Source organism: Salvelinus alpinus, chromosome 7 (assembly GCF_045679555.1).
Source record: "Salvelinus alpinus chromosome 7, SLU_Salpinus.1, whole genome shotgun sequence".
In the NCBI taxonomy this organism is placed as follows: Eukaryota; Metazoa; Chordata; class Actinopteri; order Salmoniformes; family Salmonidae; genus Salvelinus; species Salvelinus alpinus.
The window spans coordinates 77350562-77371390 of record NC_092092.1 but is presented as its reverse complement, the minus strand read 5'-3'; the positions used below and the strand labels follow the sequence as shown (position 1 = coordinate 77371390).

At 47.3% G+C, this 20829-nt stretch overlaps 2 protein-coding genes across 4 annotated transcripts in view; one reads left to right on the top strand and one right to left on the bottom strand.

The window, feature by feature from the left end:
- Positions 1-697, bottom strand: part of LOC139581939 (cornifin alpha-like) — a 945-nt gene extending 248 nt beyond the window's left edge. Inside the window, exon 1 of the mRNA XM_071412130.1 lies at positions 260-697. Coding sequence (XP_071268231.1) covers positions 260-697 — 438 coding nt within the window. The remainder of the gene's footprint in view (positions 1-259) is intronic.
- The window catches only part of nlgn3a (neuroligin 3a), a 429434-nt gene that overhangs the window by 47129 nt on the left and 361476 nt on the right, over positions 1-20829 (top strand). The window lies entirely within an intron of this gene.

Below are 20829 nucleotides of genomic sequence, written 5' to 3'. Positions count from 1 at the left end.
GTGTGTGTACTACTGTATGGAGCCATGATGTGCCTACAAGGTCCAGCAACACTTATCTTCAGACAGCAAACACTGGGGCTACAACCCAAGTGGTAACCTATTCCCTATTAAAGTGTACTAATGTTGACAAGAGCAGTAGGGGCCCTGGCCATAAGTAGTGCACTATATAGGGAATAGGGTGCCATTTGGGAAACGTCCAAAGTGTTTTCTCTCCAAGTGGAGCCCTTTTGGTTTGATAGCAACAGCCAGTCAACCACACCAGCATGATGGGAGGCAGGCAGGAGGCAGGCTGTGCTGGCAGGAGGCAGGCAGGCAGAAGGCAGGCTGGGCTGGCAGGAGGCAGGCAGGCAGGGCTGGCAGGAGGCAGGCTGGGCTGGCAGGAGGCAGGCAGGCAGGCTTGGCTGGCAGGAGGCAGGCTGGGCTGGCAGGAGGCAGGCAAGCTGGGCTGGCAGGAGGCAGGCATGAGGCAGTCTGGGCTGGCAGGAGGCAGGCACGCTGGGCTGGCAGGAGGCAGGCAGGCAAGCTGGGCTGGCAGGAGGCAGGCATGAGGCAGTCTGGGCTGGCAGGAGGCAGCCTGGGCTGGCAGGAGGCAGGCTGGGCAGGCATGAGGCAGTCTGGGCTGGCAGGAGGCAGCCTGGGCTGGCAGGAGGCAGGCAGGAGGCAGCCCGGGCTGGCAGGAGGCAGGCTGGGCAGGCATGAGGCAGTCTGGGCTGGCAGGAGGCAGCCTGGGCAGGCAGGAGGCAGGCTGGGCTGGCAGCCAGGCAGGAGGCAGGCTGGGCAGGCAGGAGGCAGGCTGGGCTGGCAGGGCCCAGAGGAATAGTGTTCAAAGTGTCTCCGTTTAGGGCACGGTTTGGATGTCAACAGCAGAATGAATAAATCATATTCCCTCTAGTTACATTTGATGTAAGAACTGATGTGATATGACTTCTAGCTAGTTCAGGCTCCAACGTAGCACACATATGTAGGGAGACCTGTCTGTGTTCCGTAATGGCACACTATATAGTGCACTACTTTTAACCAGAGGCCATAGGGAATAGGGCGCTATTTGGGACACATCCTGTTACATTATGCAGTAGTTGTACTACTGTTGTGATAGTGTTTGGGTTATTTTACTTAGAGGGGAAATGTAAAATGATGATGTAATATTTTGATAAACGTAATGTGATGAATTGCTATTCAACCCACTGCTCATGTCTTTTCTGAGTATTGATCAGTAGATGTATTTGGGGGAGTGAGTTTGTGTGGAATATATTAGTCTGTGTGAATGTGTGTGTGTTTATGTGTGTATGTGTGTGCGTCCATCAGTGTGCATGTGTGTGTTTGGGTATACTGAGGCAGGTCACACCAGATCCACTTCAGTAGTAGACGTTTGTCCAGGTCCCCAGGACGTCAGGAGATGCCTCCAATACCGTCCACTAGGGGCAGCGGTGAGCACTGTTACCATCTAGTAGGGAGATGCCTTCAGTACCGTCCACTTGGGGCAACCTGAGTGCCTAGTACCATCTAGTAGGGAGATGCCTTCAGTACCGTCCACTTGTGGCAACCTGAGTGCCTAGTACCATCTAGTAGGGAGATGCCTTCAGTACTGTCCACTTGGGGCAACCTGAGTGCCTAGTACCATCTAGTAGGGAGATGCCTTCAGTACCGTCCACTTGGGGCAACCTGAGTGACAAGTACCATCTAGTAGGCTGGCAGCTTGCTAGGGTGTTGAGAACAGGAATTGAGGTGGGTCTAAACCATGAGCTACGGCTCTGAGGATCACGGCCAAGTCTGTTGTTAGTATCTGGAGGTCCTACTTCACTTGAGAGAGAGAGAGAGATTTATATTGTAAATATCCCAAATAAGCTTTAGCAATATGTACATTCTTACGTCATGCCAAAAAAGCGAATTGAATTGAGAGAGATATCACCTTTTGGAAAGACACCAGAAAAAAAACAAGTAAACCTCAGTGCTATTTGGCTCCCGGCCGTCACAGACAGATATGGCTACCCAGAGAGGACATCCTGGCCATAGAGACCGGTCGTCACAGACAGATCTGGCTACCCAGAGAGGACAGCCGGGCCATAGAGACCGGTCGTCACAGACAGATCTGGCTACCCAGAGAGGACATCCTGGCCATAGAGACCGGTCGTCACAGACAGATATGGCTACCCAGAGAGGACATCCTGGCCATAGAGACCGGTCGTCACAGACAGATCTGGCTACCCAGAGAGGACAGCCGGGCCATAGAGACCGGTCGTCACAGACAGATCTGGCTACCCAGAGAGGACATCCTGGCCATAGAGACCGGTCGTCACAGACAGATCTGGCTACCCAGAGAGGACATCCTGGCCATAGAGACCGGTCGTCACAGACAGATCTGGCTACCCAGAGAGGACATCCTGGCCATAGAGACCGGTCGTCACAGACAGATCTGGCTACCCAGAGAGGACAGCCGGGCCATAGAGACCGGTCGTCACAGACAGATCTGGCTACCCAGAGAGGACAGCCGGGCCATAGAGACCGGTCATCACAGACAGATCTGGCTACCCAGAGAGGACATCCTGGCCATAGAGACCGGTCATCACAGACAGATCTGGCTACCCAGAGAGGACATCCTGGCCATAGAGACCGGTCGTCACAGACAGATCTGTCCCAGAGAGGACATCCTGGCCATAGAGACCGGTCGTCACAGACAGATCTGGCTACCCAGAGAGGACATCCTGGCCATAGAGACCGGTCGTCACAGACAGATCTGGCTACCCAGAGAGGACATCCTGGCCATAGAGACCGGTCGTCACAGACAGATCTGGCTACCCAGAGAGGACATCCTGGCCATAGAGACCGGTCGTCACAGACAGATCTGGCTACCCAGAGAGGACAGCCGGGCCATAGAGACCGGTCATCACAGACAGATCTGGCTACCCAGAGAGGACCGCCTGGCTATAGAGACCGGTCGTCACAGACAGATCTGTCCCAGAGAGGACCGGCTGGCCATAGAGACCGGTCGTCACAGACAGATCTGTCCCAGAGAGGACCGGCTGGCCATAGAGACCGGTCGTCACAGACAGATCTGTCCCAGAGAGGTCCGGCTGGCCATAGAGACCGGTCGTCACAGACAGATCTGTCCCAGAGAGGACCGGCTGGCCATAGAGACCGGTCGTCACAGACAGATCTGTCCCAGAGAGGACCGGCTGGCCATAGAGACCGGTCGTCACAGACAGATCTGTCCCAGAGAGGGTAATTAACATTACTACCTGTGTGTTTCACCTGTAGAGACAGCCAGTAGAACAACCAACCAGAACATTACTACCTGTGTGTTTCACCTGTAGAGACAGCCAGTAGAACAACCAATCAGAACATTACTACCTGTGTGTTTCACCTGTAGAGACAGCCAGTAGAACAACCAACCAGAACATTACTACCTGTGTGTTTCACCTGTAGAGACAGTCAGTAGAACAACCAATCAGAACATTACTACCTGTGGTTTTCACCTGTAGGGACAGCCAGTAGAACAACCAATCAGAACATTACTACCTGTGTGTTTCACCTGTAGAGACAGTCAGTAGAACAACCAATCAGAACATTTCTACCTGTGTGTTTCACCTGTAGGGACAGTCAGTAGAACAACCAATCAGAACATTACTACCTGTGTGTTTCACCTGTAGAGACAGTCAGTAGAACAACCAACCAGAACATTACTACCTGTGTGTTTCACCTGTAGAGACAGTCAGTAGAACAACCAATCAGAACATTACTACCTGTGTGTTTCACCTGTAGAGACAGTCAGTAGAACAACCAATCAGAACATTACTACCTGTGTGTTTCACCTGTAGAGACAGTCAGTAGAACAACCAATCAGAACATTACTACCTGTGTGTTTCACCTGTAGAGATAGTCAGTAGAACAACCAATCAGAACATTACTACCTGTGTGTTTCACCTGTAGAGACAGCCAGTAGAACAACCAACCAGAACATTACTACCTGTGTGTTTCACCTGTAGAGACAGTCAGTAGAACAACCAATCAGAACATTACTACCTGTGTGTTTCACCTGTAGAGACAGTCAGTAGAACAACCAATCAGAACATTACTACCTGTGTGTTTCTCAGTATCTAATTTCTTCCTGAATTGATCTAGTAAGTGTTAATACCCATTGAGTTGATGATCTACCTGCATCATCTTTCATTGCATATGTGTCTATATGTTTGTTTTGGTAATTTATCTGGTAACACTTTCTATGCTGGTCATGCCTTTTGAATTAGAATTAGAACTAGAATTAGAGTTAGAATCCCCAGGACAGCAACACAATTAGACCCAACTAAATCATTAGAAAACAAAAAGATAATTACTTGACACATTGGAAAGAATTTACTAAAAAAACAGAGCAAACTAGAATGTTATTTGGCCCTAAACAGAGAGTACATAGTGGCAGAATACCTGACCACTGTGACTGACCCAACATTACAGAAATCTTTGACTATGTACAGACTCAGTGAGCATAGCCTTGCTATTGAGAAAGGCCACCGTAGGCAGACCTGGCTCTCAAGAGAAGACAGGCTATGTGCACACTGCCCACAAATTGAGGTGGAAACTGAGCTGCACTTCCTAACCTCCTGCCAAGTGTATGACCATATTAGAGACACATATTTCCCTCAGATTACACAGTGTGCCATCACAACAGCAAGATTTGTGACCTGTTGCCACAAGAAAAGGGCAACCAGTGAAGAACAAACACCATTGTAAACACTACCCATATTTATGTTTATTTATTTTCCCTTTTGTACTTTAACCATTTGCACATCGTTACAACACTGTATATATACATAATATGACATTTGTAATGTCTTTATTCTTTTGGAACTTCTGTGAGTGTAATGTTTACTGTTCATTATTGTTTATTTCACTTTTGTATATTATTTACTTCACTTGCTTTTGGCAATGTTAACATATGTTTCCCATGCCAATAAAGCCCCTTGAATTGAATTGAGAGAGAGAGAGAACAACAATTTGTTAATCCATCCTGCTGTGCATGACGTTTTAAACAAACTAATGGGATTTGGAAATTGGAATGAATTCCTGTAATTTGGAGAGTTGTCATTAAGACCTTATGATTTGGAATCATCATATTTCAAATCTTCATTCAACTCTAATCCTTATGTAGTCAGTGTAAAAGGTCTCAATTGGCTGTTCTGTAGTGGTTGGATGGAGATGGAGAGAGTTTGATTAGTGTCCGTTTTATTGTAGCTCAGTGATTTTTACCCTCAGATGTGTTGTTTTATTACGGAGGAGGTGTTGTCTTTTTGTGTGGCACCTGGCAATTCACCCCTGGATGACCTCAACAGATGTGTTGTTTTATTACGGAGGAGGTGTTGTCTTTGTGTGTGGCACCTGGCAATTCACCCCTGGATGACCTCAACAGATGTGTTGTTTTATTACGGAGGAGGTGTTGTCTTTGTGTGTGGCACCTGGCAATTCACCCCTGGATGACCTCAACAGATGTGTTGTTTTATTACGGAGGAGGTGTTGTCTTTGTGTGTGGCACCTGGCAATTTACCCCTGGAGGACCTCAACAGATGTGTTGTTTTATTACGGAGGAGGTGTTGTCTTTGTGTGTGGCACCTGGCAATTTACCCCTGGAGGACCTCAACAGATGTGTTGTTTTATTACGGAGGAGGTGTTGTCTTTGTGTGTGGCACCTGGCAATTTACCCCTGGAGGACCTCAACAGATGTGTTGTTTTATTACGGAGGAGGTGTTGTCTTTGTGTGTGGCACCTGGCAATTTACCCCTGGATGACCTCAACAGATGTGTTGTTTTATTTCGGAGGAGGTGTTGTCTTTGTGTGTGGCACCTGGCAATTCACCCCTGGATGACCTCAATAGGACCGCAGTCTTTTAGTTTACAGTACCGTCTGTGTGTGTCCTGGTCATTACAGAGCCTGTGTGTGTGTGTGTGTGTGTGTGTGTGTGTGTGTGTGTGTGTGTGTGTGTGTGTGTGTGTGTGTGTGTGTGTGTGTGTGTGTGTGTGTGTGTGTGTGTGTGTGTGTGTGTGTGTGTGTGTGTGTGTGTGTGTGTGTGTGTGTGTGAATAATGACCTGCAAGAGACCAAGACAAGCCTAAGTGCTAGCACCACCAGGACTCAGGCGTCAGCAATAACACCAGTTCGACCTCTCCTCCTCTCTCCTCCCCTCACCAGTCCTTTGTCTCCTCCCATTCCTTCTCCTCTCTCCTGTCCCCTCCTCTCCTCTTCTCTCCCGTCCCCTTCCCTCCTGTTCTCTCCTCTCCTGTCCCCTTCCCTCCTCTTCTCTCCTCTCTTGTCCCCTCCTCTTCTCTCCTGTCCCCTCCCCTCCTCTTCTCTTCTCTCCTGTCCCCTCCCCTCCTGTTCTCTCCTGTCCCCTCCCCTCCTCTTCTGTCCCCTCCTCTTCTCTCCTCTCCCCTTCCCTCCTGTCCCCTCCCCTCCTCTTCTCTTCTGTCCCCTCCCCTCTTCTCCTCTCCTGTCCCCTCCCCTCCTGTTCTCTCCTGTCCCCTCCCCTCCTCTTCTCTCCTGTCCCCTCCTCTTCTCTTCTCTCCTCTCCTGTCCCCTCCTCTTCTCTCCTCTCCCCTTCCCTCCTGTCCCCTCCCCTCCTCTCCTCTCCCCTCCCCTCCTCTTCTCTCCTGTCCCCTCCTCTTCTCTCCTCTCTTGTCCCCTCCCCTCCTCTTCTCTTCTGTCCCCTCCCCTCCTGTTCTCTCCTCTCCTGTCCCCTCTCCTCCTCTTGTCCCCTCCTCTTCTCTCCTGTCCCCTCCCCCCTCTTCTCTCCTCTCCTCTCCTCTCCCCTCCTCTTCTCTCCTGTCCCCTCCCCTCTTCTCTCCTGTCCCCTCCCCTCTTTTTCTCTCCTCTCCTGTCCCCTCCCCTCCTCTCCTGTCCCCTCCTCTTCTCTTCTCTCCTGTCCCCTCCCCTCCTGTTCTCTCCTCTCATGTCCCATCCCCTCCTGTTCTCTCCTCTCCTGTCCCCTCCCCTCCTCTTCTCTCCTGTCCCCTCCTCTTCTCTCCTCTCCTGTCCCCTCCCCTCCTTTTCTCTCCTCTCCTGTCCCCTCCTGTTCTCTCCTCTCCTGTCCCCTCCCCTCCTCTTCTCTCCTGTCCCCTCCTCTTCTCTCCTCTCCTGTCCCCTCCCCTCCTTTTCTCTCCTCTCCTGTCCCCTCCCCTTCTCTCCTCTCCTGTCCCCTCCCCTCCTCTTCTCTCCTGTCCCCTCCCCTCCTTTTCTCTCCTCTCCCCTCCCCTCCCCCCCTCTTCTCTCCTCTCCCCTCCTCTTCTCTCCTCTCCTGTCCCCTCCTTTTCTCTCCTCTCCTGTCCCATCCCCCCCCCTCTTCTCTCCTGTCCCCTCCTCTTCTCTCCTCTCCTGTCCCCTCCCCTCCTGTTCTCTCCTCTCATGTCTCCTCCTCTCTCCTCTCCTCTGTTCTCTCAATACAAAGTCAAGGGTGGGATATTACAATATAAAGTGCTGTGAATTCCAGCCTTGTCATTAGCTCAGTGTCAGAGGGAGGTGTATATAGGTGTTTCTGATGCTCTGATCCTGCCATGTTGATGATTCACAACCCAGTAAGATGGATACACTGACAAGAGTCGGATTTGTTTTAGAAGTATTATCTCTTGTGAAGCTCACACTGTTTTGGGAGTTACAAATGTAATTCTTCTTTCTGAAAAATGCTGTGTTGAAGCTTGATTTCTCAATAGAAACTGTCTGTGTGAGCTTCTCTCTGTGTTTGATCTGAAGCCAGCTGTGCTATCACACACAGAGAGATAAGACTGGGCATTCTGCTCCACGTCTCCTCTTCTCCACGTCTCATCTTCTCCACGTCTCCTCTTCTCCTCATCTCCACGTCTCCTCTTCTCCACGTCTCATCTTCTCCACGTCTCCTCTTCTCCACGTCTTCTCTTCTCCACGTCTCATCTTCTCCACGTCTCCTCTTCTCCTCTTCTCCACGTCTCCTCTTCTCCACGTCTCATCTTCTCCACGTCTCATCTTCTCCACGTCTCCTCTTCTCCACGTCTCCTCTTCTCCACGTCTCCTCTTCTCCACGTCTCCTCTTCTCCACGTCTCCTCTTCTCCACGTCTCCTCTTCTCCACGTCTCCTCTTCTCCTCGTCTGTCTCCTCTTCTCCACGTCTCCTCTTCTCCAAATCAAATCAAATCAAATGTATTTATCTAGCCTTTCTTACATCAGCTGATATCTCAAAGTGCTGTACAGAAACCCAGCCTTAAACCCCAAACAGCAAGCAATGCAGGTGTAGAAGCACGGTGGCTAGGCAAAACTCCCTAGAAAGGCCAAAACCTAGGAAGAAACCTAGAGAGGAACCAGGCTATGAGGGTGGCCAGTCCTCTTCTGGCTGTGCCGGGTGGAGATTCTCCACATCTCCTCTTCTCCACACCTCCTCTTCTCCTCGTCTCCACACCTCTTCTCCACTTCTCCTCGTCTCCTTTTCTCCACACCTCCTCTTCTCCTCGCCTCCTTTTCTCCACGTCTCTTCTCCTCGTCTCTTCTCCACGTCTCCATGTCTCCTTTTCTCCTCGTCTCCTCTTCTCCATATCCCATTTTCTCTACGTCTCCTCTTCTCATCTTCTCCTCGTCTACTCGTCTCCTCTTCTCCCCTTCTCCTCTTCTCCACATCTGTTCTTCTTCACATCTCCTCTTCTCATCTTCTCCACGCCTCCTCTTCTCCATATCTCTTCTTCTCCTCTTCTCCACATCTCTTCTTCTCCATGCCCCCTCTTCTCCACATCTCTTCTTCTCCACGCCTCCTCTTATCCACATCTCTTCTTCTCCGTATCTCTTCTTCTCCTCTTCTCCACATATCTTCTTCTCCACATCTCTTCTTCTCCACGCCTCCTCTTCTCCACATCGCTTCTTCTCATCTTCTCCTCGTCTCTTCTTCTCCATATCTCTTCTTCTCCACGCCTCCTCTTCTCCACATCTCTTCTTCTCCACATCTCCTCTTCTCCACGCCTCCTCTTCTCCACATCTCTTCTTCTCCTCATCTCTTCTTCTCCACATCTCCTCTTCTCCACGCCTCCTCTTCTCCACATCTCTTCTTCTCCTCATCTCTTCTTCTCCACATCTCCTCTTCTCCACGCCTCCTCTTCTCCACATCTCTTCTTCTTCACATCTCCTCTTCTCCTCGTCTCCTTTTCTCCACACACAAGGAGGAATATTAAATGGATCCTTGTGTGATGGACAGACAGTAAACAAAAAGAGAAGTCCCAGTACCTCGCGGTGCAACTGGTTCAATGACAAGGGATGCATTACCTAATAGAGCTGGCAGGGGTAGGGAGCGAAGGTCTGTCTGATAAAGCTGGGTTACACTACTTTAATCAATCACTAAGAACTGCAGCCAATTTAGGAAGAAGCCTGACATCTCAGATAGGCTTTCAGACAGGATTAGAAAAACTGAATGGAGAAGAGAGAAAGGAGGAGAGATGGGAGACATCTGCCAGAGAGACGTCTGAACGCAGCTAGAAGGACTCTGACCAGTGTTACAGCAGGATCTGACTTCCTCCACCTGTCATATTGAAACACAGCTCTCTCTTGAATGACATCTCTCTCTCAATTGAATTTCAATCTAAGCAACTTTATTGGCATGGGAAACATATGTTAACATTGCCAAAGCAAGTGAAGTAGATAATATACAAAAGTGAAATAAACAATACAAATGAACAGTAAACATTACACTCACAGAAGTTCCAAAAGAATAAAGACATTACAAATGTCATATTATGTGTATATACAGTGTTGTAATGATGTGCAAATAGTTAAAGTACAAAAGGGAAAATAAATCAACATAAATATGGGTTGTATTTACAATGGTGTTTGTTCTTCACTGGTTGCCCTTTTCTTGTGGCAGCAGGTCACAAATCTTGCTGCTGTGATGGCACACTGTGGCATTTCACCCAGTAGATATGGGAGTTTATCAAAATTGTATTTGTTTTCGAATTCTTTGTGGATCTGTGTAATCTGAGGGAAATATGTGTCTCTAATATGGTCATACATTTGGCAGGTAAGGAAGTGCAGCTTAGTTTCCACCTCATTTTGTGGGCAGTGTGCATAAGGACTGTCTTCTCTTGAGAGCCAGGTCTGCATTTGCCGGATTTTCTCAATAGCAAGGCTATGCTCACTGAGTCTGTACATAGTCAAAGCTTTCCTTAAGTTTGGGTCAGTCACAGTGGCCAAGTATTCATTATAGTTTGCTCTGTTTTTTTGTTAATTCTTTCCAATGTGTCAAGTAATTATCTTTTTGTTTTCTCATGATTTGGTTGGGTCTAATTGTGTTGCTGTCCTTGGGCTCTGCGAGGTCTGTTTGTGAACAGAGCCCCAGGACCAACTTGCTTATCTCTCTGTAGGTGATGGCTTTGTTATGGATGGCTTTGTTATGTTATCGCTTCCTTTTAGATGGTTGTAGAAGTTAACAGCTCTTTTCTGGATTTTGATCATTAGCGGGTATCGGCCTAATTCTGCTCTGCATGCATTATTTGGTGTTTTACATTGTACACAGACGATATTTTTGCCGAATTATGCATGCAGAGTCTCAATTTGGTTTTTGTCCCATTTTGTGAATTCTTGGTTGGTGAGCGGACTCCAGACCTCACAACCATAAAGGGCAAATGGTTCTATAACTGATTCAAGTATTTTTAGCCAGATCCTAATTGGTATGTCGAATTGTATGTTACTTTTGATGGCATATAAGGCCCTTCTAGCCTTGTCTCTCAGATCGTTCACAGCTTTGTGGAAGTTACCTGTGACACTGATGTTTAGGCCGAGGTATGTATAGTTTTTTGTGTGTTCTAGGGCAACAGTGTCTAGATGGAATTTGTATTTGTGGTCCTGGGAACTGGACCTTTTTTGGAACACCATTATTTTTGTCTTATTGAGATCCACTGTCAGAGCCCAGGTCTGACAGAATCTGTGCAGAAGATCTAGGTGCTGCTGTAGAACCTCCTTGGTTGGGGACAGAAGCACCAGATCATCAGCAAACAGTAAACATTTGACTTCAGATTCTAGTAGGACTACTCTCTCTCTCTTGCTCTGGCCTCTATCTGTCTCTCTGTCTGTCTCTCTCACCCTGTGTCTCTCTCTACTCTTTGTCTTTCTCTCTCTCTGGCCTCTATCTGTCTCTCTGGTCTCTCTCTCTCACCCTGTGTCTCTCTCTACTCTTTGTCTTTCTCTCTCTCTGGCCTCTATCTGTCTCTCTGGCCTCTTTCTCTCTCTCTGGTCTCTCTCTCTCATCATGTCTCACCCCCCACCTCTCTCTCTCTCTCATGTTCTCCCCCTTCCTAGCCAATTAATTCCTTCCTTCCAACTCAAAGCAGTCTCCTTAATTTGTCCCTAAACTTCTCTCTATGCTGAAGGTAGATGTGTGTCAGTATAGAGAGCTGACGTATCTCTGCTGTTCTTTCCCCTTTATGCCAGTTGGAGAAAGGGCACAGTCTTTTAAGGTAATCCTCTATTCCTCGAAGCCTTTAAACATCACTGTCTGTGTGTCTGGACTCTATCTCTCTGGACTACACTGAGATGCAGTGCCTTAGATCATGTCTGTGTGTCTCTTTGGACTACTAAACAGTTGTGATGTAAAAGAGCAAGCAGCTCGTTACGGCTGTGAAAACACAACAATGAAAGGTGGGATGGAAATGCTACGAGGGACAGAGGGATGGAAGGATGAAAATGCAACGAGGGATGGAAGGATGAAAATGCAACGTGGGATGGAAGGATGAAAATGCAACGAGGGATGGAAGGATGAAAATGCAACGAGAGACAGAGGGATGGAAGGATGAAAATGCAATGAGGGATGGAAGGATAAAAATGCAACGAGGGACAGAGGGATGGAAGGATGAAAATGCAATGAGGGATGGAAGGATGAAAATGCAACGAGGGATGGAAGGATGAAAATGCAACGAGGGACAGAGGGATGGAAGGATGGAAGGATGTAGGACCTTAATTTTAGCCAGTTTGCGACAGAAGTAAAATAATCCTGCAGCAGCAGGAAATGTTTATTATTGTGTATATTATAATTATTGGAGAAAAATAGATGCCGTTTTGAACCATGAATACACTACAAGTTTGAATTTCCTGTTTTACAGGAAAATTCTCAGCAACAAAAGGGTGATCAAATTAAGATCCTACATCTGTAGACGTATGACAAGGAAACGAGAGAGGTATTGAAGCATGACAATGACAATATAATGAGGGGAGGATGGAGGAGGGACAAAAAGGCTTTTTCCTCGACAGCTGCCTGGGAAGAGGAGAGGAGTTGGAGGGAAAACAGGGCATTCTGTTATCCCTCCAAAAATCATCCTGACGCATCCTCCCCTTCTCTTCCCCTTCTCCCATCCTCCCCTTCTCCCAGCCATCCTCCCCTTCTCCCATCCATCCTCCCCTTCTCCCATCCATCCTCCCCTTCTCCCATCCTCCCCTTCTCCCAGCCAGCCAGCCAGCCTCCCCTTCTCCCAGCCATCCTCCTCTTCTTCCAGCCAGCCATCCTCCCCTTCTCCCAGCCAGCCATCCTCCCCTTCTCCCAGCCAGCCATCCTCCCCTTCTCCCAGCCAGCCAGCCAGCCTCCCCTTCTCCCAGCCAGCCAGCCTCCCCTTCTCCCAGCCAGCCAGCCAGCCAGCCAGCCAGCCAGCCAGCCAGCCAGCCTGCCTCCCCTTCTCCCAGCCAGCCAGCCTCCCATTCTCCCAGCCAGCCAGCCAGCCTCCCCTTCTCCCAGCCAGCCAGCCATCCAGCCAGCCATCCACCCACCCAGCCAGCCGGCCGGCCAGCCAGCCAGCCAGCCAGCCAGCCAGCCAGCCAGCCAGCCACCCAGCCAGCCTCCCCTTCTCCCAGCCAGCCAGCCTCCCCTTCTCCCAGCCACCCAGCCATCCACCCAGCCAGCCACCCACCCAGCCGACCAGCCAGCCACCCAGCCAGACAGCCAGCCACCCAGCCATCCACCCACCCAGCCGACCAGCCAGCCAGCCACCCAGCCAGCCATCCAGCACTCTAATACCTGCCAGCTGAATAGCAGCTTTCCATCGGATGTATTTATTTCAGATTAGCCATTTTGCAGAGCTTTAGGGTCCCCTAAAGTACAAGCCCAGCCCAGAGCCAGAACAGGGCCTGCATCCTGGGATCAATGGTGGGAGCAGCCAGGGGTTGAGATGGAGCTGCTAGATAAGGTTTGGTTCAGGCCATGGTTTGTGGTGTGTGTGTGTGTGTGTGTGTGTGTGTGTGTGTGTGTGTGTGTGTGTGTGTGTGTGTGTGTGTGTGTGTGTGTGTGTGTGTGTGTGTGTGTGTGTGTGTGTGTGTGTGTGTGTGTGTGTGTGTGTGATGAGGATACTGGATAAAGGATAAGGTGTGTGTAGGTTCAATTGGTGATGATATCAGTGTCACTCATCCCCCCCCATATCTCCTCTAAATCCAAATGGCTACTGCCCTGGTACACAGCAGGAATGAGATGTCTTAAAGATGGGACCCTGGTACACATCAGGAATGAGATGTCTTAAAGATGGGACCCTGGTACACACCAGGAATGAGATCTCTTAAAGATGGGACCCTGGTACACACCAGGAATGAGATGTCTTAAAGATGGGACCCTGGTACACACCAGGAATGAGATGTCTTAAAGATGGGACGACTTCTTCTGTGACTTGTGCTCTTGTGTAGCTCTGTTGGTAGAGCATAGTGCTTGTAACACCAGGATAGTGGGTTTGATTCCCAGGACCAACCATAAGTAACTGTAAGTCAATTTGGATAAAAACGTCTGCTATATGGCACACATATGTGTATTTAAACGTCTTACAATGTATTATAACTGTTGAATTTCAGAAGAGTATTACCACAGTGTTTAAGTTTGACTTTGAATGATGGTGTTGAGAGAGGAGAGCTTTGGTGAGGATAGAAATTGTCATAGTTCCAAATGCAAAGAAACTAGTCTATCTACAGTGGCAAGAAAAAGTATGTGAACCCTTTGGAAATACCTGGATTTCTATATAAATTGGTCCTAAAATGTCATCTGATCTTCATCTAGGTCACAACAGTATACAAACACAGTCTGCTTAAATTAATAACACACAAACAATCATACGTTTTCATGTCTTTATTGAATACACAGTGTAAACATTCACAGTGCAGGGGGGAAAAAGTACTGTACGTGAACCATTGGATTAATAACTGGTTGACCCTCCTTTGGCAGCAATAACCTCAACCAAATGTTTTCTGTAGTTGCGGATCAGACCTGCACAACGGTCATTAGGAGTTTTGGACCATTCCTCTTCACAAAACTGTTTCAGGTCAGCAATATTCTTGGGATGTCTGGTGTGAACTGCTCTCTTGAGGTCATGCCACAGCATCTCAATCGGGTTGAGGTCAGGACTGACTGGGCCACTCCAGAAGGTGTATTTTCTTCTGTTGAAGTCATTCTGTTGTTGATTTACTTCTGTGTTTTGAGTCGTTGTCCTGTTGCATCACCCAACTTCTGTTGAGCTTCAATTGGCAGACAGATAGCCGAGCATTCTCCTGCAAAATGTCTTGATCCTGCAAAATGTCTTGATCTCTCCTAGTGGCTGGAGACTTTAATGCAGGGAAACTTAAATCAGTTCTACCAAATTTCTATCAAAATGTTAAATGTGCAACCAGAGGGAAAACAATTCTAGATCACCTGTACTCCACACACACTGAGACGCATAAAAATCTCTCCCTCGCCCTCCATTTGGTAAATCCGACCACAACTATATCCTCCTGATTCCTGCTTACAAGCAGGAAATTAAACCAGAACGCACCAATGACTCGGTCTATAAAAAAGTGGTCAGATGAAGCAGATGCTAAACAACAGGACTGTTTTGCTATCACAGACTGGAACATGTTCCGGGATTCTTCCGATGGCATTGAGAAGTACACCACATCTGTCATTGGCTTCATCAATAAGTGCATCGAGGACGTCGTCTGTACATACCCCAACCAGAAGCCATGGATTACAGGCAATATTTGCACTGAGCTAAAAGGTAGAGCTGCCGCTTTCAAGGTGCGGGACTCTAACCCGGAAGCTTACAAGAAATCCTGCTATGCCCTGCGACGAACCATCAAACAGGCAAAGCGTCAATACAGGGCTAGGATTGATTCATACTACACCGGCTCCGATGCTCATCTTCTGTGGCAGGGCTTGCAAACTATTACAGACTACAAAGGGAAGCACAGCCGCGAGCTGCCCAGTGACACGAGCCTACCAGATGAGCTAAATCCCTTCTATGCTCGCTTCGAGGCAAGCAACACTGAGGCATGCATGAGAGTATCAGCTGTTCCGGATGACTGTGTGATCATGCTCTCCGTAGCCAACGTGAGTAAGACCTTTAAACAGGTCAACATACACAAGGCTGCGGGGCCAGACGGATTACCAGGACGTGTGCTCCGGGGATGTGCTGACCAACTGGCAGGTGTCTTCACTGACATTTTCAACATGTCCCTGATTGAGTCTGTAATACCAACATGTTTCAAGCAGACCACCATAGTCACTGTGCCCAAGAACACAAAGGCAACTTGCCTAAATGACTACAGACCCATAGCACTCACATCCGTAGCCATGAAGTGTTTTGAAAGGTTGGTAATGGCTCACATCAACACCATTATCCCAGAAACCCTAGACCCACTCCAATTTGCATACCGCCCAAATAGATCCACAGATGATGCAATCTCTATTGCACTCCACACTGCCCTTTCCCACCTGGACAAAAGGAACACTTATGTGAGAATGCTATTCATTGACTACAGCTCAGCGTTCAACACCATAGTACCCTCAAAGCTCATCACTAAGCTAAGGATCCTGGGACTAAACACCTCCCTCTGCAACTGGATCATGGACTTCCTGACGGACCACCCCCAGGTGGTGAGGGTAGGTAGCAACACATCTGCGACGCTTATCCTCAACACTGGAGCTCCACAGGGGTGCGTGCTCAGTCCCCTCCTGCACTCCCTGTTCACCCCCGACTGCATGGCCAGGCATGACTCCAACACCATCATTAAGTTTGCAGATGACACAACAGTGGTAGGCCTGATCACTGACAACAACGAGACAGTCTATAAAGGAGGATGTCACTGACCTGGTCAGGTGGTGCCAGAATAACAACCTATCCCTCAACGTAACCAAGACTAAGGAGACGATTGTGGACTACAGGAAAAGGAGGACTGAGCACGCCACCATTCTCATCGACGGGGCTGTAGTGGAGCAGGTTGAGAGCTTCAAGTTCCTCGGGGTCCACATCGACAACAAACTAGAATGGTCCAAACACACCAAGACAGTCGTGAAGAGGGCATGACAAAGCCTATTTCCCCTCAGGAAACAAAAAAGATTTGGCATGGGTCCTGAGATTCTCAAAAGGTTCTACAGCTGCGACATCGAGAACATCCTGACTGGTTGCATCACTGCCTGGTATGGTAATTGCTCGGCCTCTGACCGCAAGGCACTACAGAGGGTAGTGCGTACGGCCCAGTACATCACTGGGACTAAGCTGACTGCCATCCAGGACCTCTACACCAGGCGGTGTCAGAGGAAGGCCCTAAAAATTGTCAAAGACACCAGCCACCCCAGTCATAGACCGTTCTCTCTACTACCGCATGGTAAGGGGTACCAGAGCGCCAAGTCTAGGACCAAAAGGCTTCTCAACAGTTTTTATCCCCAAGCCATAAGACTCCTGAACAGGTAATCAAATGGCTACCCGGACTATTTGCACTGTGTGCCCCCCCCTCCAACCCCTATTTTTATGCTGCTGCTACTCTCTGTTTATCATATATGCATAGTCACTTTAACTATACATTCATGTACATACTACCTCAATTTGGCCGACCAACCAGTGCAACCATTGGCTAACCGGGCTATCTGCATTGTGTCCCGCCACCCACCACCCGCCAACCTCTCTTTTACGCTACTGCTACTCTCTGTTCATCATATATGCATAGTCACTTTAACTATATCTACATGTACATACTACCTCAATCAGCCTGTATGTAACCTCGCTACTTTTATAGCCTTGCTACTGTATATAGCCTGTCTTTTTACTGTTGTTTTATTTTTTTTACTTACCTATTGTTCACCTAACACCTTTTTTGCACTATTAGTTAGAGCCTGTAAGTAAGCATTTCACTGCAAGGTCTACACCTGTTGTATTCAGTGCACGTGACAAATCAACTTTGATTTGATTAGATTTGATAAACTTGGGAATACATTTTTCTGTCTGTGATAGCCAGCTGTCCAGGCCCTGAGGCAGCAAAGCAGCTTCAAACCATGATACTCCCTCCACCATACTTTACAGTTGGGATGAGGTTTTGATGTTGGTGTGCTGTGCCTTTTTTTCTCCACACATAGTGTTGTGTGTTCCTTCCAAACAACTCAACTGTCGTTTCATCTGTCCACAGAATATTTTGCCAGTAGCGCTGTGGAACATCCAGGTGCACTTTTGAAAAATTCAGACATGCAGCAATGTTTTCTGGACAGCAGTGGCTTCTTCCGTGGTGTCTTCCCATGAACACCATTCTTGTTTAGTGTTTTACGTATCGTAGACTCATCAACAGAGCATGTTCCAGAGATTTCTGTAAATCTTTAGCTGACACGCTAAGATTCTTCTTAACCTCATTGAGCATTCTGCGCTGTGCGCTTGCAGTCATCTTTGCAGGACGGCCACTCCTAGGGAGAATAGCAACAGTGCTGAACTTTCTCCATTTATAGACAGTTTGTCTTACTGTGGAATGATGAACATCAAGGCTTTTAGAGATACTTTCGTAACCCTTTCCAGCTTTATGCAAGTCAACAATTCTTAATCTTAGGTTTTCTGAGATCTCTTTTGATCGAGGCATGGTTCACATCAGGCAATGCTTCTTGTGAATAGCAAACTCATATTTTATAAGTGTTTTTATAGGGCAAGGCAGCTCTAACCATCATCTCCAATCTCGTCTCATTAATTGGACTCCATGTTAGCTGACTCCAATTAGCTTTTGGAGAAGTCATTAGCCTAGGGGTTCACATACTTTTTCCAACATACACTGTGAATGTTTAAATTATATATTCAATGTAGACAAGAACAATACAATAATTTGTGTGTTATTAGTTTAAGCAGACTGTGTTGGTCTATTCTTGTGACGTAGATGAAGTTCAGATCAAATGTGATGACCATTTTATGCAGAAATCCAGGTAATTCAAAAGGGTTCACATACTTTTTCTTGCCACTGTATTTCAGTTTCCCTGTTGAGAAATGATTGATTCTTGTTTCAGGATGACACATTATCCACAGATCAACACTTGAATAGTTTTCAAGTAGCTAACACAGGTAGCTAATTAAGAGAGATTATATTTCTTTGTGAGAGGCCTGTGTACTTGGCACAAGAGAGGAAGTAATTGATAATTTCCGGTTGAGAAGCGTACAGCGGACATCTCTGTTACTGCAGGAGATGAAGGTCATGAACTCAGCATCTCTTAGGATGTGGTTTGTTGCAGTATGGTAATGATTATGTGTGTGTGTGTGTGTGTGTGTGTGTGTGTGTGTGTGTGTGTGTGTGTGTGTGTGTGTGTGTGTGTGTGTGTGTGTGTGTGTGTGTGTGTGTGTGTGTGTGTGTGTGTGTGTGTGTGTGTGTGTGGTGACCGTGTGGCTGTGTCTATGTATGAAGGACCACATTAGCATGGATACTTTGATCACACACTTGCACGAACACACACACACACACACACACACACACACACACACACACACACACACACACACACACACACACACACACACACACACACACACACACACACACACACACACACACACACACACACACACACACACACACACACACATACAGTACCAGTCAATGCAGAGCTGTCATCAAGGCAAAGGGTGGCTACTTCTGAGAATCTCAAATATAAAACACGTTTTTGGTTACTATATGATTCCATATGTGTTATTTCATAGTTTTGATGTCTTCACTATTATTGTACAATGTAGAAAATAGTAAAAATAAAGAAAAACCCTTGAATGAGTAGGTGTGTCCAAACTTTTCACTGGTACTGTATATTCTCATGGAAAACTATAAACAGGCATGATGTATTTCCAGACATTACATTTGACATCAACCAGACCACTGAACAACGTGCACCGTCCAAGGTATATTAACATTGTCAGGTCCATAATGTTAATCAATCAAATATAATGTTTTTTGTATGAAAAATAGATGCCATAGGTTTTATTTTCTGTCAAGAAGTGCACTCATGTATATCTCGGCTTTCAGCATATTTTTGTGTTCAGGATTCCCCGCTTGTCACACAACAATACTCTTTGGCTCCTTACATTTTGTGATTCGACACTTGCTGCTCCCTCGGCAGCTCTACAAAGCATTTCCATGTAAATAGCATGACTGCTGCTGAGCTGAGCTGGCACTTGGCATTTGTGAATGCTTCTCTAGCTGTGTGACAACAACAAGTCACACTCTTTGAGAAGGAAACCTCAATATAATGGGGGTAAACTTGAATAATACATTTTATTTTCTCACTTCAAGTTAATAGAAACCTAAATTGCATTCAGGTTTTCTCGGGGCGTTCATAGTCAGCAAATACATGAATATTATATGTTTATTGTTTCATCTGCTGAATGTGTGGTTATGAGTACAGTTACACTGCATTCAGAAAATATTCAGACCCCTTGACTTTTTCCACATTGTGTTACGTTACAGCCTTATTCTAAAATGGATGAAATAAATGTTTTTCCTCATCAATCTACACACAATACACCATAATGACATCACAATACCCCATAATGACATCTCAATACCTCATAATGACATCTCAATACCTCATAATGACATCTCAATACCCCATAATGACATCTCAATACCCCATAATGACATCTCAATAGCCCATAATGACATCACAATACCCCATTATGACATCACAATACCCCATAATGACAAAGCGAAAACAGTTTCTTAGAAATGTTTGCAAATGTATTAAAGATAAAAACCAGATTACCTAATTTACCTAATTTACATAAGTATTCAGACCCTTTACTATGAGAGTCGAAATTGAGCTCAGCGTCATCGGTTCCATTGATCATCCTTGAGATGTTTCTACAACTGGATTAGAGTCCACCTGTGGTACAGTTGACAGTGCATGTCAGAACAAAAACCAAGCCATGAGGTCGAAGGAATTGTCCGTAGAGCTCCGAGACAGGATTGTGTCAAGGCACTGATCTGGGGAAGGTTACTAAAAAATGTCTGCAGCATTGAAGGTCCCCAAGAACACAGTGGTCTCCATCATTCTTAAATGGAAGAAGTTTGGAACCACCAAGACTCTTCCTAGAGCTGGCAGCCTGGCCAAACTGAGGAACAGGGGGAGGGGGGTCTTGGTCATTGAGGTGACCAAGAACCCGATGGAGATGGGAGAACCTTCCGGAAGGACAACCATTTCTGCAGCACTCCACCAATCAGGCCTTTATGGAAGAATGACCAGAACGAAGCCACTCCTCAGTAAAAAGCACATGACAGCCTGTTTGGGCTCTCAGACCATGAGAAACAAAAGTCTCTGGTCTGATGAAACTCTTTCGCCTGAATGCAAAGCGTCAAGTCTGGAGGAAACCTGGCACCATCTCTATGGTGAAGCTTGGTGGTGGCAGCATTATGCTGTGGGGGATCTTTTTCAGCGGCAGGGACTGGGAGACTAATCAGGATCGAGGGAAAGATGAACGCAGCAAAGTACAGAGAGATCCTTGATGAAAACCTGCTCCAGGGCGCTCAGGACCTCAGACTGGGGGCGAAGGTTCACCTTCCAACAGGACTAAGACCCTAAGCACACAGCCAAGACAACGCAGGAGTGGCTTCGGGA